Here is a 21,923-nt window from a genome sequence, read left to right on the forward strand (position 1 = left end):
TTATTCTATATAAATACCCTAGGTATTTTTCTTTCGTTTAATATAAATTTGTTTAATTTGACCCTTTACTTGCCTACAGGGGGATTTAAAATAATAACTCTTCCACAAAAGTCAACTTTTTCAAAAAAAACTTTTATTTTGTGATGTGTAAATAGGTGATAAACAAGTTAAATACGAAGACATCTCTTTGATTATCGATGATATCGATTACCCTGTAACACTCTATCTAACATGTTAATTATTCTTTGGATATCTACTACAATACAACAATCATGACTTGGAAACGTTTAAACTAATATTTGAAGGGACATAAGTTCATTTTTTTTTTTTTATCAATACAAAAATTGGTTTACAACTCCAATTTTCTATTTTAACCGGTTACTCGCCTTTTCTTTAAGTTCCTTCAAGGTGTTGACACTTGCATCACATTTAATTTGTTCTATATAAGAGTTTCGGGGACGTCCTGCAATTTTCTTTCTTTCTGTCATACCCTCTAATATTATATTATGCAACTGTCGTAATATACTTGTCACTACCATAACATAGGATATTTATATATTATATTCTTAGAAGAACATGATCCTTTTCTAACAAATAATTTAAATAAACATTTAAAAAAAACACCCTGTTTAGTTATATTATAATATACATGATTCTATCATAAATTGATTAGTAGTCACTTTTAGAAATCATTCCTTCCGAGAGGAAATCTATAAATTATTTTTGTCATCTTTGTTGTTTTAGTTTTAATAATTAAATGCATTGTATTAATCCTGGACTTATTGGAAAAAACTATGTTAATGTTATTTATAAATGTCAAAATTATTTATATTCTATTCATTTGTAATAATCTCTGTATTTTATGCTTATTTATCAAATAAACAGTTATACTTTAAGAATTAGACAATGATGATTTTCGGGGATAAAAAATATTATAAAAAGGTAAAGCAAGCCCTTATTCCACACTGTTCATTTCGTTCTCTGGATACATAACGATACGTGGATATTGCGATCATCATTGTCGAAGTTCTTACGTGCTTAATATGTAAACCAAAAACTTGAATTTGTGTTACTTTATTAATCATTTTATTAATATTATCACTGAAGTTAATATAACAACTGAAGAATAATTATCAGGTAAGATTTTTAAATCTATAAGAATATTTATATTGTCATTTTATAACCCTTGAATCACACCCCTAATCAAAAGTAGTAACTCTCACTCTAATCCTCACATTAATTCCATCAACAATATAAACTCTTTCAATCTTTTTATTTTTCTTTTATTAATTTTTAAGTTATGACACAACTCTTCTGGGTGTCTCAGGGAATGTCCAACAATTTTCCAGCGTATTGCTCTAATCGCATCTATAATTGTGCGATTTTCTCCCACAGCTCTAAGCACTTCTTCATTTGTTTTCCGCTCTATCCAACCTATCTATACGCCTCCAACACCACATCTAGAAGTTTTCTAATTTTTTCTATTCGGTATCATTTATTATCCAAGTTTCACATCCATATGTTGCAACATTCCATACATATGTTTTTATAAGTCTCTTCTTGATATTGAGATGTAACTTTATTGAAGTGAGCAACTTATGTATTTTTACTAAAGGTAGTTTTTGCTAATGTTATGCGTTGTTGTATCTCGCGGACGCCCTTACAATTTTTACAAAAATTTTTTACAAAAATTACAACAGATGTAATTTTGATCCATAAGTATACCATTTCCTCTATTTTCTCCAGTTTATGACTATTTATGTATACAATAGCTTTTACTTTAATTTCTTCAACTGCACGCTATATGTCACCTTCAATCTCTGCTCTCTCGGTTCATTTAACGCAAAATTTTTGTGACTTTTTGAGTTATATATTCTAGTCATAAATCAATATTTTTAATAGAATTTTAATTTAAAATAATAGTATTCATTAGTAATAAATTTTTATTATATTTTTTTATTTTATTAATGAATGAAATAAAGTCGAGTCTCACATAATTTTTAACATATGTTAAGTAAATTTAACAATTTAAAAGATTTTAATGTTATTACAATACATCTATAGGCTTTATTGAATCATACCCAAGGAAATTTTAAAAATGTAAAATGGTATTTATTTTACTTATAAAAAATAATATATTAGTTTACTAATTTACTAAAACATAAATCGTAGTCAGTTTTAAAAAAATCTTCACAAATTTGTATTAAATCTGAACTTAATCTATAAAATATTAAATTACGATTATTTCGAATATTTTGATATGAGTCTATTAATTGAAATTTATTTAACAATGGTTTGTCAAAAACACAATAGTTTTTATGAAATTGATTGGCTTTAGTATCTGAAAATAACTGAGTCACAACAGATTGCTTTTGACGGAACTCTATCAAAAATGTGTATGCATTTGCTGCATTAGTTTCAGCAGTTAAAGAAATATTTTGGTTTTTTAAAATATATTTATATTCTGATGCAATTTTCACTACATTTTTTAAACATGATTGCGATTTCGCCATATAATCCCCAATGGACGCTTTTTTTAACAAGGCCAAAATTGCTAATAAACGATTGATCATAGTTGTAACTGATGGTAATGTACTTTTCAAGGAATTTACACAAGTATTTAAGTTATTAAAATTTTTATTATAATGTTGTCTCAGGCATAAATGTTGCATAGCAGTTAAAAAGACAGTAACGCGTCTTAATAATTCACTATATCTACACTTCAATATGTGTGCAACTTCTTGCTTTCTTTTAAATAAATTGATTAGATTGTCTTCATCATGCTGTATTTCATTTAAATCTTTAATTCCATCGTTCACCCGAATTTTCGTATTAATTAACGATTGCCTATTATTCACGTTAAATAGTGTATTTATAACATTGTCTGCGAGATCTTCAGATGAGTCATTATATAATGGTGATATGAGTCTATGGACACAAAAAATTCAAAATTAAGAGTACATGATTAATTGGAATAAAATCTATGGATATTTCCAAAAGGTAATTTGTCAATTGCACCAATATTTCTATATACATAAAAAAAAAGTAGCAATAATAGCGTGCCCTGAAGTTCTAAAATTTGATCATATTGAAGTCATCTTTGAGTTACCAGTGAAGTTGATGGCATGTATAATATAGTAACATTGGTAAATAAACGTTGCCAAACGGACTTTCAATGATATAAAAAATAGCGGTTAAAATTGAAGATTATAATTTATAAAGTTATTTGTGTAAAAGTATTAACACAAATTTTATATTTTTAAATACCTACTAGCGTTGTACAAAATTCTAAAATCAATTATGTTTAAAAATAATTAATACAAGATGATAAAGGACGGCTTTTTAGTGTTAGTATATATCTTTGGTTGAACATAACTCCGTATAATAGATCATTCCCAAATAATTAATAGTTTTGATTCATTAAAAATGTAAATTACATTGAATTTAGAAAATGCATGTTCTTAAGATGTCGAGTTATATGAAACACATTAGAGAAAATGCTAGTCAGTTATACAGTAAAATAAATTGAAGAGTTGTAGAATTATTTGCTTATTAAAGATGTAGAACCTACATTGTATTTGATCTTAAATTGATTTATTAGCTAATAATTAATTTTTAGAACCATATCTCTTAATTTAATAGGTATCGTATGATATTACTGTGGTTAATACTTATTTTAGAACGAGGGAAGAACATTATATAACTTATAAGAGTGGGAAGAATAGATCAATGATTGATTATTTTATGTGGAAGAAAGAGAGCGTAAAGCGAGTAAAGGATTGTAAAGTTATACCAGGCGAGAGGGTAACTACACAGCATAGACTGATGATAATGGATTTTCGGTGTACCGGGAAAAGAAAATAAAAAAACAGAAAGAACACGGGAAAAAAATTGAAAATTTTTTGGTGGAAATTTAAAGGGGAAAATGAAAAAGAGTTTGTCAAGACGGTAAAAAAGAGGACAGTGTGGAATAGATTTGCTAGTTGTGTTAAAAATATTGCAAAGGAGATTGTTGGTGAGAGTAGGAATAGAATGCCAGGAAACAAGGAAACCTGGTGGTGGTATGAGGACGTTCAAAAAATCATAAAAATAAGAAAAAGCAATTCAAAGTATGGCAGAAGAGCAAAAGGAGAGAAAGACCAGTGATAATAGGCGAGGACGTGATTGGACAGGTGGAAAGTTTTAAGTATTTAGGATCAGTTGTGCAAAAGAGCGGTGGTATTGACGAGGATGTAACAATAGAATTTAGTACATGTAGTTGAAGTAGAAAGAAGCGTCTGGTGTCTTATGCGATAAAAGAATTCCAATGAGGCTGAAAGGTAAATTCTACAAGACTATAGTAAGACTATGTATAGTTCAGAGTGTTGGGCGATTGATAAGAAAGTAGAGAAGAGATGAGAATGCTTAGATAGATGAGTGGAGTGACTAGAGAAGATAGGATAAGAAATGAGCACAAAGAGGGAGTATAGGTATAGCGTCAATTGTGGATAAGATGAGGGAAAATGGTCTTAGATGGTTTGGTCATGTTATTGAATGCGATATGAGGACAGATGATGTGGGCGTAGAGGATGTGGGAGATCGTGTCAAGTGGAAGTTTAGGATAAGGGTGGCCGACCCCAAGTAGTTGGGATTAAGGTGAGAAAGAAGAAGAATAAGATATGTAAAATAAAAATCTAAATTGTGTTCAATAAATCAAATACTCAATGTAATTTTTATTGCTAAAATCATATTTAAATATCAAAATAATTATTTTAAATGAAACTTAGGTAGTTGGGATTAATGCGTGGAAGAAGAAGAAGAAGACCTCATAATTTAATGGGTTTCAATTTTTTTTTTATGAAGTGGTAATATATATATTTAACTAGCTTATGAAGTAGAACATAATTTAATTAAGAAAATGACTAATGGATAACAAATGTTGAAAGCTATTAATAATTTTAAGTAATCACTAGAAAGAGTCGGTGCTTTTATTTTTATCATTAGTCATTTCCCGGTGATAATTTTCTTTTCGTCTAGATATAAAAATAAAAATAACACCCAATGTACTGATCAAATAGTTGTTATCGGCCAGTCATTTTCTTATTTTCTATTTTATAAGCTAGTTCAAAATATGTATTACCATTTCAAAAAATATTTGACACTCCAATACATTATAAGGAATGATTTTAAAAAGTAATTCATAGTTAATAAATCAACAAATTTATATAACAAAAAAAGCAACATATTTATTTTACAACATTCTATTTATTTTTAGAGTAATCGAGTGTTTTATAATAAATTGATCTACCTAAATATAGGTTGATAATGTGATATGAGGCTGATAGAAACAGAATTCCGTATCATCGTTGTAAAATATGTTGTGTATATATATGTTGTAAAATAAGAGTAATGTACATGTTTCTTCTTTAAACATAAAGTGATTAAAGAAGTATAGTTTGAATAACATGGATGAATTTACAAAATAACATTCTACAAAAATAATAAATTTATTAATGAACTATTACTTAAAAATAATAGTATACTTTACCCTGGTGTTGTCGGATGTAGTAAGTTATGAAAACCCAAATTGATGTACTCGACCTTGAATGCTTCATTATAAAATACTTTGAGATTATTACATACTTGGACATGATCTAAACACAAAATTGAATAGTTATCGTGCTCCATTGCATCATCATTTTTTAATTCATCTTGGAAACTACAGTACTTATTGTTTTTAATAGAAGTAAATGAAATCATCGAAGATATAATGTTATGAAAACTTTTAACATTTTCAAAATCCTCAACGACCATCTCAACTTTAGGATTAGCGTTGTTATCGATATACTCAAGTATATCCAATTTTCTTTTCGATTGAATGCGATTATTAATAAAAGAAATTTCATCAATAATGTTTGTTTTTTTTTCATACTCTTTAAATACGTATTTTATATTTAAATTACTAAAGAATTGTATGACATTCTTAAGATTTTCAAATAGAGTTTTAGAACTTTCTAATGCGTCATTAAGTGTAATTAAGCAATCAGTAAAATCATAAAATTGGTTTTTTAAATGATAGCTATCACAATATTGCAGTATTAAACCAATATTTTTAATGAAAATTTCTATAACAATTGTATATCTACAGATAAGTAATTTATTAATAGCATCAAATATTCTAGTAAAATTATCGTAATTTAGATGTAGACATAAGTCTCCAATAAAGTCTGGAATGGAATCTGAATTTCCCATTAAACCGTCTATTAAGTGTTGTATTGAAGAATATTCGCCTTGAAATCGAACATAATTGATTACTTCAAATAAATATTTAGTATAATCGTTTTCATCCGCGAGTCTATAACTAGTTGTATCGTTTTGATTTATCAAAAATATGAAAAAAGTAAAATAGTATATTTTTATGAACATTTTTTATTCAATTGAAAATATAGAAAACAAAATTTAGAATAACTTATTTGTTAGATTAATATTAGTTAGAATATATACATATTTTATACATTTAATGTATATTGACTAAAGTTTAGTTATTTTATCTACTATTTGCAAAGTTCTTTTTAAAATTAAAATATTTGTTTAAGTGTTTTTGGAATAGTTCTAGATATTTGCAAGTTAACTTATTTTATTTTAAAATTCAGTATATTATACAATATTATTCAGTTATTTTAAATTAAATTATTTGGGAATGAATATTCTTAAAATATTTTATAACCAGCTATTCAATTATTAATATTTGTACAATTCATAATAATATAAATGCAGTATGAAAGAATAAAAAATTCTTTAAAAAACAAATCATATTTAAATATTTTAATTGCAAGGTTTCAGCGAAATCAGAGGTTTGAAACAAATTACTGTGATATCAAGAAATCTTCTCTAAAGAGGAATAATTTTAATTGATTCAATAAAAACTCTATAACATGTGTTAATGTTTATAATTTTTATGTCACTAGAACTTTGTATTTTTTTAAAAATAAAAGGAACATTGATATCGCACTTTTAATTTTAAGTATTTATTTTCTTCAAAATTTATGATTTTAACTTATTTTTTCATTAGTATATTTTTATAAGCATATACAAAATTAAATTTTAAACAATTTTTATATGAAAATTTTTTTTTGTAACTAGAACGGTTTGTCATATATATTTAAATTGTCAATATATATTAATGTTATTTATAAAAATAATTATTTTAACTTTTGACTTTTTATTTGTGGGGGGAGGGTAAATATTTGATTTTTGAATTTTTGTAATAATTTTTTTACGTAAATTATTTGACACGACTTGCGTCGCAAAAATGTGGTCGACACTGGTTTTGAGGGTAGAGACCCATGGGCCGTTTATTAAATGAGCGACAACAGATTATTTTAACAAAAATAAAACAAACCGAAAAGATTAACACAGTAATAATAATCTTCGCATAATATCGCGGCACTTTCGCTGGCGTCGACGACGCGATGTCCGGCGTAATCCTTGGACGGCAAAAGGTTAGCAGCGTTGTAGGCGACGGTGCGCGGGTGCGGTTCGGTTGGTCGACGTTGTCGCTTTCACAACGGGAGGAAGACTCTCGCACCATTTGCGGCGGGTCGTCGTCGGCCGTGCGGCATTTGCTGGACTTTGCACCGTAGCGTATAACACGCGGTGTTGGTCAGTCAAATACTCATAGTAGGGCGACGGCTGATAAAGGTGGCACGAGTCGCGGGGCATCGTGTATAACGAAGCGACGCGGGCCGTGTCANCACCGTAGCGTATAACACGCGGTGTTATTCAGTCAAATACTCATAAAATAGGGCGACGGCTGATAAAGGTGGCACGAGTCGCGGGGCATCGTGTATAACGAAGCGACGCGGGCCGTGTCATATTTCTTTCGTATAAATTTTTACGTTTAAATAAAAATTTTGGAGATGAAGCACATCACTTACAAACGCAAGGGACTTCACTACTCATATCTATTTAATTTCTTAACAATCGCTTTATACCCTCCCCTTAATTTATCATGTAAAAAAGTCCTTGCATGATGAAATTTAAAAAAAAATTATTATGTAAAGACTAGAAAAAATTTGAACTCTCTTTAAAAAAAATTCTTGATTTATCCCTGCATGGTAACTATTATTTTATACATACAAATATTTGCATTTATAAATTTTTATATCTACAATACATATTACAATAATTTTTATACTTATAATTACAAAACAACATTTATGTCTTAATAAAATAACAAAATAAATTATGTAATAAAATAAAATAATGAAATATAATTTAAAATAAAATATTAGTAAAAATTTACCTAGACTAAGCCTGGTGTTTCTGCAAATGTTAGATACATACATAAGATTATACTATTACATTGCCATCAATTATTTATCAACTATAATACTTAAATTTCACTGACATATGTAGACTTTAAATTGAAATTTCCAAAAAGTTAAAAATTCGCTAATATCTTGAATGACGAATCATTTGATAACCATACTGATTAATTGCTAAAATTAAATTTTTTAATTTAGTAGTTTAATTTCAGCCTTATAATAATATTTATTTTAATAATCAAATACTTTTATAATTAAAAATTACAAAATTATATTTATTAATTATTAAAGTTAAAAAAAGTTACAAAAATATTAAATTATTTATATTTAATGAGTATTACTCATTAAATATTCAATATTCTCATTAATAGTACTCAATAATGAGTTATGTTACCTTCATATTCTTTTTCAATGGTCATCAGTAATTCATATATTTTGGAGCCATTTAGCTCAGGTAATTCTAAGGATCCATTGTATCTTTCAGGAAGACATGACTGGGGAATATGCTCGTGAAGAGATTTAAAATCTGTACCATGAAAAAAAATCTAGTAACATAAATAATTCACAAATTTAATTTTTAAACATTTTTTTTTTAAATATATTACAAATACTTACTCTAGACTGTAATTTTCGTTTAAAAAATGGTTTAAACATTTTGTAAACAATATCAAATATGAATGGTTGGTTTATAATATGAATGGCTTTGGTTCTCATTGGAACACTGTTCTAAGGTACATAATTCAAGAGAAATATACAGTTAAAATACATTTTCAGTTAAACATTGAAACTAAAATATAGTTCCTTTGTAAACATTTTAATTTAATATATTCTAATTCTAAATAGATTTACAATTAAATTTAAATTTCTTTGTACATTTTAGCTTCGATATGAAGCTGAGAAAGTATTAATTTTACTATGATGTGTTTTAGCTTCGATGCGAAGCTGAAAAGGTATTGGATTTAATATAATGTGTTTTTTTTTGTGTGTGTGTCTGTTACTACTTTTTATCAGCTTTTACGGAACCGATTTCTTTCATCAATACGTTAAAAGATCACAAATCGTATCTAGTCGAAGACATTACCCTCAAAAATTGAAAAAAATGTCCTCATTTGCCGTAAATGGGGGAAATCTCCAAATAATTACAAATTTCAAAATCGCGAATTTATGAAATTCTTTTACTTAAAACTGCCATAACTTTTTCAAAAATGACCAAATCAATATAATTTTTTTTATAAATGCACGTGGTATTTACCTATCATTTAATGTATTTTTTTTATAAATTTGACCCTTTACCTGCCCACAAGGGGAGATTTAAAATGACAACATTTTCACAAAAAATTAACTTAACTTTTGGAAGTGTTCCGAAAAGTCTGTCACTTTTATATACAGGGTGATTTTTTTATCATAACCCACTCAATTACTTACAGAATAATAATAATTAAAAATTTTTTTTTTATTATTATCTTTAGTTACACATTACTCTTGAATTATTAACTATGTAATACATTTTAAGTTCATCCCTTATGCCTAGTAAGGGTGTCAACTTTGTTTTTTTAAATGGTAATACATATTTTTAATTTAATAAAATGTTTGAGTTATTAATTCAATAGTAAATGGCATTTCAATTTTGAATGACACTTAATTTGTTTATTAGATATAAACATTTAAAGTTTCAAATTTTTGAGTTAATATATAGGTATAATACACAAGGGATTACAAATATAGGTAGCTAAATGGTTTTTTATAACATCGATATTAGCAGGTACACAGCATTGTTATTATCAATTGTAGTAAGGCACATTGTTATGAGTTTATAAATACACTAACTGACAATACAGAAAGTATATCTATTGATAATCATAATTGATAATAAACAATCCGTGACTGAGACAGCAATGTCATAAAAATCCAATTAGCTACCTGTATTTACAATCCCATGTGTATTATACATGTATATTAACTCAAAATTTTGAAACTTTAAATGTTTATATCTAATAAGCTAATAAAGTTATATTAAAAATTTATATGCCATATACTTTCAAATTAAAAACTCAAACATTTTATTAAATTAAAAATATGTATTACCATTTAAAAAAACAAAGTTGACACCCTTACTAGGCATAAGGGATGAACTTAAAAAGTATTACATAGTTAATAATTCAAGAATAATGTGTAACTAAAGATAATAATAAAAAAAAAATTTTTAATTATTATTATTCTGTAAGTAATTGAGTGGGTTATGATAAAAAAATCACACTGTATATATTAAATTAAAAAAATGTAATATACTTTATTATGAAAAAAGAAAATTCGGACTTTATTTTGTTTTCATAGTAAAAATGGCTACCGTATGCTATTTTTGTGTTAAAATTTTCGATTTTATATTTTGCATTTTTAACTTTAAAATGCTATAACTTTTTGAAAAATATAATTATTATAATTATAACCATTATAATTTTTTTTATGATAAGTACTATTTGTATACTTTTTTTATTCAACATACTTTTTTTTTAAATCGGACCATTTACTATACAGTCCACGACAAAAAGATAAAGGCACAACATTTAATCAAATAAAATTCTATATTTATACATATATGGATTCTATGTACTACCAAACTTCAGGTTATACCCAAATGATAGCAATCTTATCTTATTTCTTGATCATAAATTAATAAATGAAGTCTTATCGATGAATTTATTAGATTTTGTTGCGACAAAATTATAAAGGCAAATATTTATATATAAACAAACTATTTTATATTACAAAATTTATTACATTTTTATTAATTTTTTTATTGTATTAATATTTAGTTGAACCTCCATTAGCACGAATAGTTGCAAAAATTCCATTTGGAATGGTGTCATAAAGTTTTTTTATGATGTTTTGGGAAATTAGTGTCCAAGCATCTAAAATTGATTTTTTTAACTTACGAACTGATGAATATTGTTTGGCATCTTTATAAACTTCATTGGCGAGTAGCCCCCAAACATTTTCAATAATATTTAGATCTGGAGATCGTGCAGGCCAATCTAATATTGGTATAGAATTTGTTTCAAACCATAATTTTATGATTCGAGCAGTATGAATTGGCGCATTATCCTGCTGAAATATAAAATTTCTTCCGCCTATTTTCTGAAAACATGACTTTTGGGTGTTAAGGAGATCTTTATACTTCAAAACATTTATTCTACCATCTAAAAAAACAACTTCACTTCGTCCTTTATAATCAATTGCACACCAAATCATTGCAGATTCTCCTCCCATTTGACGTTTTGACATTATACGTTCATCTTTTCTTAAATCATGATAGTAATACGAAAATCCATCAGGTCCATCCAAGTTAAATTTTTTTTCATCTGAAAAAATTACTTTTCTCCATCTTTTTGACCAATTCGTTTTGTTTCTTGAAAAGTCTAATCTTACTTGTTTATTACGTTCATTTAATGGTGGTTTTCGTAATAGTTTTTTTCGGATGAGTGTCGGTGTGCTTTTTAATAGCCTTTGTACGTTACGAATACCAGTTTTCACACTACATTGATTGAGAATACCACGTGCAGACAAAGCAGAATTCGATGCAACTCTTAAAATTGCTCTTTTTTCACGATCAGTTAATACTTGCGGTCGACCTGTAGACTTCTTGGAATTATAGTTTTGGCTAAGTTTTACAAAATTATCTATCACTGTAGAACTCCTTTTCAATCTACGCGATATTTCCCGATTTGAAAGACCGCATTCCTTATATGCCATAATTTTCCCTCGTTCTTCCATAGATAGTGGTTTTGCATTTCCCATAATAAATTACATAAATAATAAAAATACTACAAAAATTATGTTAATACAGTATATAAATTTAGGTTGTATTACGTATATTACAAGTATTATATAAAGATAATTTAATCATACTATTACTATATACGCAACGAAACTGACTGCCTTTATAATTTTGTCGCAACAAAATCTAATAAATTCATCGATAAGACTTCACTTATTAATTTATGATCAAGAAATAATATAAGATTGCTATCATTTGGGTATAACCTGAAGTTTGGTAGTACATAGAATCCATATATGTATAAATATAGAATTTTATTTGATTAAATGTTGTGCCTTTATCTTTTTGTCGTGGACTGTATATATATATNTGATTAAATGTTGTGCCTTTATCTTTTTGTCGTGGACTGTAATACAGAGGGGGTTCAAAACTTAAAAATACATATAGAATGTAGAACTATTTGAACTAAATTTTAGAAAGTGTTCCGGATATACTGACACTCTTATATATATTTTAAATTATAGCTTATGTAATATACTTTAACATGAAAAAGAAAAATTTCAGACTTTAGTTTGTTTTAATGATGAAAACTAACATCAAAGTTATATATATGTCAGTTTTATAATGCTATAACTATTTGATAAATATATGGATCAATACAATTTGTTTATGATAAATACTATTTATATACCTCTTTCATTCTACATACTTTATGTTTTAAATAAAACCATTTCCCTTTATATATTTATTCATGTATTATACTTATAAATCATAAAACTTGTTATCAGGATATAAATAAGGAAACAGGAGATCATGTAGCTTTTGGAATAATCCATCAATTATTAAAATATTAACACAGATTTGCATCGAAGCGTTTTTTATGATAGTAATTTTAATCACTATCATAAAAAAATACTTTAAAAATACTTTTGGAATATGTGTTCAAATATTTTAAGCACACATTTTTTAGGATACAGATTTAAATACTCTCAGAGAAAAGTAATTTCAAACATAACATTTTTTTAAACATTTTAAAAGTTCCAAACATTAAAACATTCGTTGAAAATGTAAGCCTTTAGTGGACATTTCATTAAGTATTACCCGTTCTATTTGAATGCAGGTGCATGTACAAAGAAGAAATGGCCTCGTCAAATTTGGAATTTTTTATGACAAGTTGTTGTCATAGTATTCGAATAATCAAGTATTCGAATAATTTTAAATGACTGATTGTAAGTATATTCTATTGAGAGTTTAATGGTAAAATAAAATAATTTCCACTTGATAACTAAGCAAAATCGTAAAACTACACTTATAAAATTGATACACGTACTTGAATCCAATCGAGAACCATCATAGCATACGAAGGTGTGAAATGAAAAGCTTGTTTCACAGATAAATCATCCATGTCTATTATGACTTGAATACCAGCCACTTGGGATGTTGGTTCTAGTATGACAGCGTCCATAAATAACGCCATTCCTTTGAATAAATCGTTTAAAGAATAAACTGTATGTTTCCATTTTTCTAAAAACAACATATTAAATTTGTCATTTTTTATACTTAAGCTATAAAAAAAATAACTGAATATAGCGGGAGTCTCTCGAAAGATGTGAAAACAAATACATATTTGAGCCTTGAAAATTAGCAAAAAAGATTTATAATTAAATAATCTTAATTAATTAATTAATAAAGAAAAAAGATATAGAATCTAAAATGATCTAAAAGTATAAATTAAAATAATTAAACTATCTGGCGTACACAGAGGGTATATTTTTTACGTTTTGTGTAACGGCCGAAATATTTGGTCAAGTTGAAGCATCACTCAAATATGATATAGTTCGAGAATTTTTACTTTTTTTACAAGAAAAATTATGAAATTCTTAAAACTTTTCTTTATTTAAAAAAATTGATTTTTGTTTTATTATTAATTAAGTATAAATTCACCAACCTATCATACTAACTTCCTAATTCAATAGCTACTATACGGCAGCCTTTTTTATCTCGTTTTGGAAAGCCGGTTATAATGTTTTGGTCAAATACCATTTTTTGATTTCTCGGTAATAAATTTCTGTACATGTCTGAATACTTAATTTTAAACTGGTAATAGCTTTTTATCTATAAAAACGTTAATAATAACAAATTTTGTTAAAATATTTTTGTATAAATATAAATAAATTAATCACCAGCTTATATGCACTATCAGGGTAGAATTTTGTCGGTCGAAGGAAACTAATGAGCCAAGCATCGTTGAACAATGGAGTTTTTAAGCTTTTATCCTCTGTAATCCAAATAATGAGTTTTAGAAACGTTTCAAGAAAAATAAAATAAGATTACTTAGAGACTCTATATAGCGGTAGAGTAATACATATTTTATTTATGTATAGTATATTAGATCATTTAAATAATTATATCTATTTGATTTTTAATAATTAATTTAAACATTTTTAAAGCTTATTGGTTTCAATCTATCAAAAAAAAAAATCCAATAGCCCTACTGATTTCCTATTAGCATCATGGGCCAGAACGGCACTATCAATAAAGCCATGTTAAAATGATTTTATAAAATAGTCACGACTTAAAAAAAAATCGCTAGACAGTAACAACATTTGATTTACTTATTTTTTAAATATAAACGTCTTAATTTTATTTAGGTATATACTTACGCTCAAGAAGTTGTCTCAGTTTATCTATACCATTTTTCTTGTTTTCAGGCGTTTCTCTTAGTTCTGTTTCAGCCAATTTTTTAATTTCCGGTGATAAATTATCATATATTTCAAGTGTAATTGTAAAATTATCAATTTGAATACTGGGAGTATAATCAATACCTGTCAATAACATTGTATGTCCTACAAATTTAAGAAAAGTTAACTTATTATTTGTTATTATGTATTTTTACAGTATGTGTTTTTCTTATAAAATTAATAGTATTATTCATTTACTATATCAACAAAATCAAGTATAAATATCGATGCTTTTATTGATATAATGTATTCATTATTACCTTACTTAATTAATATTTTAAAATACTAAAAGTCACTAAACAAGGTGTGTTTATGTAAAATATTAATAATTATTCAGAAGTAATTTAATTCAACAAACTAAATGACGATTTATCATATTCATTATTGGCTTATAAAAATATAATTATTACTAACAAAATTTCTATTGGCATTATTCGTCAATAAAATTAATAATGTCGAAATTCAATTAAATTAATTTAATCATATAAAATCGATGTTGTATAACTTCGCAATTTGTTGTAATTTTTTTCAAAATTCTAAAAATAGTTATTCAAGTAACTTGAAACAAATATAAATTTATGAGGAATTTTGAGGAAAAGCGTATTTTTATTACCCTGACATATACAGTGTGATCTGTTAAGAATACTACTATCCATTCTTTTGTAAAATAATATTTGTTTTATAAAAATCTGATAAAAATTAATTAATTTCTATAATCCATAGTAAATATAAAATTATAAGATATTTTTAATAGTATATTTTAGGTATAATATTCAAAAGAAAAATGGAAACCTATTATTACTTTTTCATTAATAAATGGAGAGTTGTCCAATACATTTTTACTGGTAAATATTCAGTTTTGTATTATTACTTTTTTGTAATTATTTTTTAGCTTCGATGCGAAGCGGAGAAGGTATTAATTTTACTATGATGTGTTTTTTTTTTTTTTAATGTCTGTTGCCACTTTTTCTCAGCTCTCACTGGACCGATTTCTTTCAAAAATACGTCAAAAGATCACAAATCGTATCTAGTTGAAGACATTACCCTTAAAAATTGAAAAAAATTCCCTCGTTCCCCGCAAATGGGGGAAATATCCAAAAAAATTACAAATTTAAAAATCGCTAATTTTCGAAATTTTTTCACTTTTTTTTCTTAAAACTTCCATAACTTTTTGAAAAATCAACAAATCAACATAATTTTTTTTTATACTAAAACCTTAGATATTTACCTTTCATTTGATATCATTTTTTTGAAAATCTATCACTTAACCTGCTCATTGGGGGGGATTTAAAATGGCAACTTTTTTACAAAAATTAATTTTTTCAACTTAATTTTTGAAAATGTTCCGGAAAGACTGCGTCCTTTAAACATATATCAAATTAAAGCTTATTTTATGTACTACAAAATGAAAAAAAAAAATTTGTCCCGACACTTTTTTTTCTACATTTAAACGGCTGCCGTAGTTAAAAAAACACTATTTTTGTGTTAAAATTTTCGATTTTCGATTTTAAATTTTCAACTTAAAAATGCTATAACTTTTTGAAAAATGTATATATCAGCACAAATTTTTTTTTTCTAAATACATTATAAGTACATCTTTCATTTGACATACTTTTTATTAAAATTGGACAATTTCCCCTTATATAGGGGGCGTTCAAAACTTAAAATATTGTAAAAAACATAGATCTTTTTCAACTGAACTTTTGAAAATGTTCCGGAAATACTGCGTCCTTTAAACATATATCAAATCAAAGGTTATGTTATATACTATCAAATGAAAAAAAAAAATTTGTCCCGACATCTTATCTTCTATGTGCAAATGGCTGTCGAAAATTTAAAAAAAAATGTAATGTTTGCGATAAAAATTATCATTTATCAGGATGTTTTTTGTACTTAAAACTACTATAACTTTTTCAAAAATGAACAAATAAAAATAATATTTTTTTGTATTAAAACCTTAGATATTTCCCTTTCATTTGATATAATTTTTTTTGAAAATCTAACACTTATTCTGCTCACTGGGGGGATTTAAAATAGTAACTTTTTTACAAAAAATAACTTTTTCAACTTAATTTTTGAAAATGTTCAGGAAATACTACGTCCTTTAAACATATATCAAATTAAGGCTTATTTTATGTACTATAAAATGAAAAAAAAAAATTGTCCCGACGACCTATCTTTCTACATTTAAACGGCTGCCGTAGTTAAAAAAACACTATTTTTGTGTTAAAATTTTCGATTTTCGATTTTAAATTTTCAACTTAAAAATGCTATAACTTTTTGAAAAATGTATATATCAGCACAAATTTTTTTTTTCTAAATACATTATAAGTACATCTTTCATTTGACATACTTTTTATTAAAATTGGACAATTTCCCCTTATATAGGGGGCGTTCAAAACTTAAAATATTGTAAAAAACATAGATCTTTTTCAACTGAACTTTTGAAAATGTTCCGGAAATACTGCGTCCTTTAAACATATATCAAATCAAAGGTTATGTTATATACTATCAAATGAAAAAAAAAAATTTGTCCCGACATCTTATCTTCTATGTGCAAATGGCTGTCGAAAATTTAAAAAAAAATGTAATGTTTGCGATAAAAATTACATTTTATCGGGATGTTTTTTGTACTTAAAACTGCCATAACTTTTTCAAAAATGAACAAATAAAAATAATATTTTTTTGTATTGAAACCTTAGATATTTCCCTTTCATTTGATATAATTTTTTTTGAAAATCTAACACTTATTCTGCTCACTGGGGGGATTTAAAATAGTAACTTTTTTACAAAAACTAACTTTTTCAACTTAATTTTTGAAAATGTTCAGGAAATACTACGTCCTTTAAACATATATCAAATTAAGGCTTATTTTATGTACTATAAAATGAAAAAAAAAAATTGTCCCGACGACCTATCTTCTATGCGCAAATGGCTACCATATTCAAAAATATGCTATTTTAACAAATTTTTTTTTTTAATTAAACACTATCTACAGATTTGCATCGAAGCATTTTTTATGATAGTGATTTTAATCACTGTCAGATATCATCTATACTGGACCCAACTATGCCACGACCCCACTGTTTTTGCCACTTTTTTGTTATTTTCTTTTAATAAAATTATATTTTTGACAAATTATTTTTTACTTTTACTACAATGTATAGAATTAAAATAGATTACTATACAAATTTAACCATAGATTTAAGTATTATGCTTTGAGTTAACATATTTCAATACATTTTAGTATAAAATTTAATTATCTGAAAAAATTTAATCCAGTAACTTATGAATAATGTTGGTTTTATTAAAACTTAATAAATACTTTAAAAGTACTTTTGCATAAATCGTTGTAGGATATTTATTCGGCCTGTGAGATACTTAAAAATTAATTAATGGTACGATAAGCTTACCTATAGGATCAATAAAATATGCGACCTACAATATCTCGTTTACATAGATATAGCATCATCTGACGAGCATTTTTTGAATACTGTGAAATTAACGAGCATATTTTCTGTTAAACTTTAGAATACCTTTAATGTATAGAATTGACAGGCATAATTCAAAATTTCTTCAAACAGTCCGTGACCAAAGATACTTATGTATATAAATACTGCTGTATGGTTTCATTGCTTCTGGTTAGATAATTTCGTTAATTTAAAATCATACACCCACATAGGGGTATTATTAAATTAAGCTCTAAATGAAAAATCACATTTCTAATTATGTGAATGTCATTGAGAAACCTTACTGTTAATGAAAATTACAAGTTTTGTCTATTANTTTTTAGTTATTCATAAAAAATGTGCACAATGTAAAGTAATTATTATCTGTTCTATATATAAATATAGTGAAAATAGAGCGTCGATAAATTTACCTTGCTTTCCACTTTTTTTTAATCTCTTTTTATTAATATCTCAAAAATAATATTATAAAACTGGTTATTGACCAGTAATAAATTTATTCAAAAAATATTTTAAAAAAGAAAAAATTAAATTAAAATAATATGAAATAATATGAACAAATAACAAGTATGGTGTATTATGGAATCGATGATTTAATATGTATACCACTTGATATTTATTAGATTTTAAATAAAATGTGTATGATATAAGTGCATTTTTAAACTATTCTAAAAATGGGAACAATCAATAATCTGATAGGACGTAATATTAAATCCTGTAATAATTGTGTAATCTAATTTGCAACCATTAACACAATAGATTAATAAAAAAAACAATAAAATTATTTCTTGAATATGGTATTGACTAAAATTTCCTATAAAAGTCCAGAAAAACACCAATTATAGTAATATTTTATTTTATTAAGTAAAATACTAATATTTTTAGTTATATTATGGTAGCTACTAAGTTATTTGCATAAAATCAGTAATGTAAATAATAAAAGTAATGTAACTTGGGGAATCACTCTATTTTATATTTGTTATAATATTTATTATTGTATAATAATAAATCTACATCGATGTCATTGAATAATAACAAGAAGTAGAGCTATAAAATAAAAATAATTTATAATTTTATTTAACAAAAATATATTGAGAAGTTGTCATATTCATTAAATCCAATACACAAGTTGACCTAGTTTAAACACTAATTTATTTATGTGACTTATATTTTTGATCATGATCTTGTTTAAATGCCGATATAATGTTGTGATCTATAAAANAGTAATGTAACTTGGGGAATCACTCTATTTTATATTTGTTATAATATTTATTATTGTATAATAATAAATCTACATCGATGTCATTGAATAATAACAAGAAGTAGAGCTATAAAATAAAAATAATTTATAATTTTATTTAACAAAAATATATTGAGAAGTTGTCATATTCATTAAATCCAATACACAAGTTGACCTAGTTTAAACACTAATTTATTTATGTGACTTATATTTTTGATCATGATCTTGTTTAAATGCCGATATAATGTTGTGATCTATAAAATTAACCTAATTGTAACAACACTTTATTGCTGTGACTTTATTTAAGTTTATTTATTTTCGTGAACAATATTATTGAATTTGACCCAGTTAAGATATAAAATGTGATTTTGTGATTTACATTTTTAAACTAATAATGATATTTTATCAGTAAATATATAATATTGAACTTGGAATTTTGATCATAATGAAAAAATCAGTAAAATTCTGATAACATTCTTTTTTATGAGAATTTCTATAGCATCTTTAAATTTTATGAATTTCTATGGCTTTTTAACTCATAGATTAAATCCATGGATTTCTAAATTTTTAAATAGATTCTTTGAACTATCTATTTCTTTTAAGTTAACATTTTTTTTATATATTTTAGTTTCAATACGAAGGTGAGAAGGTGTAATAATAAAAATATAATTATGTGTGAGGGTATTATGACCAAGTTGTGATGTTTGGGTTTGATAAATTGTGTAGCATAGTGTTTCTATCATAGTTGTAGACCAGGGGGTTTAGAACAATAAAGATAGGTAGTTATAAAAAGAATTGATTTAAGTTACTCTTTATAGAAGTATAGTACATCGAGATATTCTTGTAGTGACCGAAGTCTTGGCTTCTTATCTGACAGTTAGTCAAAGTGTTTATTAAATTAACTGGTATGTGCTTTAGTGGGAACACTGAGAAATTCTTGGAGTGTCAGAGACTTCCTCTCTGATACCCAGTTGATGTATATGACCAAGCACAAACTAGTTATTAATAATTTAATTAAATGATTTATATTTTTATTTAATCTATTTATCGTTCTTTACTCGGATTAATAATTCTAAGTAATTGGATTAAAATAAATTGACATACATAGTGTTTTAATTTCTAAATATTCAACGACGTATAAAAATGACCAGCGTTCTTTACATTGATTTTCTTTTACACTTAAAAATTTTTGGAAGGATAAATAAATAAGTTTTAAACACAAAAATATAAATAAACGTTGCACTAATATAAAAATACAAGGTCGCAGCTAATTGAAAGAATAAATTCGAGGAGAGAATTTTGAATTATGTATTAAATTTAGAACATCAAAAGTTTGGCTCGGTCGCTGACTCACCCGTGAAAATGCAAGCAAAACTAATCCTTTTTTGTTATTTTAATTACCCTCATCATGGGGTATTATCGTCAGTGCTTTTAGTGATTTTCAGTTAATTGTTTTAAATCTGAACATAACATGATTATAATTTAAATAAGATAAGATGCATAGTTTACAATGATCAAGTTGACATATACATACATATGAAATAATTAGTGTACAACAGTGTTAATATTATTATAGGTAAATTGATTACTTGTTTGAATACATTTTATATAAAATACGGACTATACGTTTTCATTGATAAATGTAAGATGCATAATTTTACTATCATATATTTTTATGATTGTGTTCAATTTTTCTCAACTCTCACAGAGTTCAATTCAATTCAACGATACATCAAAAAAACATATCAAAAAATCGTATCTAGTTGAAGACATTGTCTTGAAATTTGAAATATTTCCCTCGTTTGAATTTTTACCATTTCAAAAATGAGACAAATAAGAAAATAACTGAAAATTAAACTAACCTTAACTATCCATTTTATCATCCTGGAAGTACATTGAACAACCACCTGTTTGGGAACGCGTGCGTTACAATTGCTGAATATAAAGAGTCCACAATCACATCGGCCATACTTATTTTTTGCAATTTGACTTTTAACAATACTTCAAAAATTCACAAATTGTATCAAGTTGAAAACTACTCTCAAAATTTGGAGTAAATTCTCAATATTATTTTTATTTTTCGATTAATTAAGTAGTTCATGATAAAATAAATCACTCTCTTGTGTTATAAAATTACAGTGTCTATATTTTCTTCCAGTTTCTATTCTCAAATATCAAAAAGTACGAGTGATACAAACAATACATTACATTTAATAGTACTCGTTACTTAGGTGAAATCTATTTTTTTAGATGGTTGATTACCAAATCCACTCAATTAATGTGTCTCCACTGTGCTATGTCCCACTTAACTAGATTTTAGCTTCGATGCGAAGCTGAGAAGGTATTAATTTTACTATGATGTGTTTTTTTTTTTATTTTTTTTTTTTTTTTTTT

General features: G+C 25.8%; 2 protein-coding genes across 2 annotated transcripts; both read right to left on the reverse strand.

Moving 5' to 3' along the window:
* Positions 1-1,995: 1,995 nt before the first annotated feature.
* Positions 1,996-6,475, reverse strand: LOC126899973 (uncharacterized). Its single transcript, XM_050675289.1, has 2 exons — positions 5,528-6,475; positions 1,996-2,928 (listed from the first exon to the last, which is right to left on the reverse strand). The coding sequence occupies exons 1-2, from the start codon at positions 6,403-6,405 to the stop codon at positions 2,139-2,141; spliced, it is 1,668 nt and encodes a 555-aa protein (XP_050531246.1). The 5' UTR covers positions 6,406-6,475; the 3' UTR covers positions 1,996-2,138.
* A 1,814-nt stretch (positions 6,476-8,289) lies between these two features.
* LOC126899989 (alpha-tocopherol transfer protein-like) lies at positions 8,290-14,971 on the reverse strand. The gene is made up of 7 exons (XM_050675320.1): positions 14,745-14,971; positions 14,265-14,359; positions 14,043-14,196; positions 13,412-13,605; positions 8,922-9,032; positions 8,701-8,851; positions 8,290-8,480 (listed from the first exon to the last, which is right to left on the reverse strand). The coding sequence occupies exons 1-7, from the start codon at positions 14,917-14,919 to the stop codon at positions 8,434-8,436; spliced, it is 927 nt and encodes a 308-aa protein (XP_050531277.1). The 5' UTR covers positions 14,920-14,971; the 3' UTR covers positions 8,290-8,433.
* Between the last annotated feature and the right edge of the window lie 6,952 nt (positions 14,972-21,923).

The sequence above is a fragment of the Daktulosphaira vitifoliae genome, unplaced genomic scaffold, assembly GCF_025091365.1.
Source record: "Daktulosphaira vitifoliae isolate Bord-2020 unplaced genomic scaffold, ASM2509136v1 Scaffold_2, whole genome shotgun sequence".
NCBI lineage: Eukaryota > Metazoa > Arthropoda > Insecta > Hemiptera > Phylloxeridae > Daktulosphaira > Daktulosphaira vitifoliae.

Coding starts and splice junctions, on each gene's coding strand:
- LOC126899989 (XM_050675320.1), bottom strand. CDS start 14,919: ATGTTATTGACAGGTATTGATTATACTCCCAGTATTCAAATTGATAAT. Junction 14,197..14,264: donor CTGATAGTGCATATAAGCTG/GTGATTAATTTA, acceptor ACGTTTTTATAG/ATAAAAAGCTATTACCAGTT. Junction 9,033..13,411: donor TGGTTCTCGATTGGATTCAA/GTACGTGTATCA, acceptor TATGTACCTTAG/AACAGTGTTCCAATGAGAAC.
- LOC126899973 (XM_050675289.1), bottom strand. CDS start 6,405: ATGTTCATAAAAATATACTATTTTACTTTTTTCATATTTTTGATAAAT. Junction 2,929..5,527: donor CTACATCCGACAACACCAGG/GTAAAGTATACT, acceptor TTGTGTCCATAG/ACTCATATCACCATTATATA.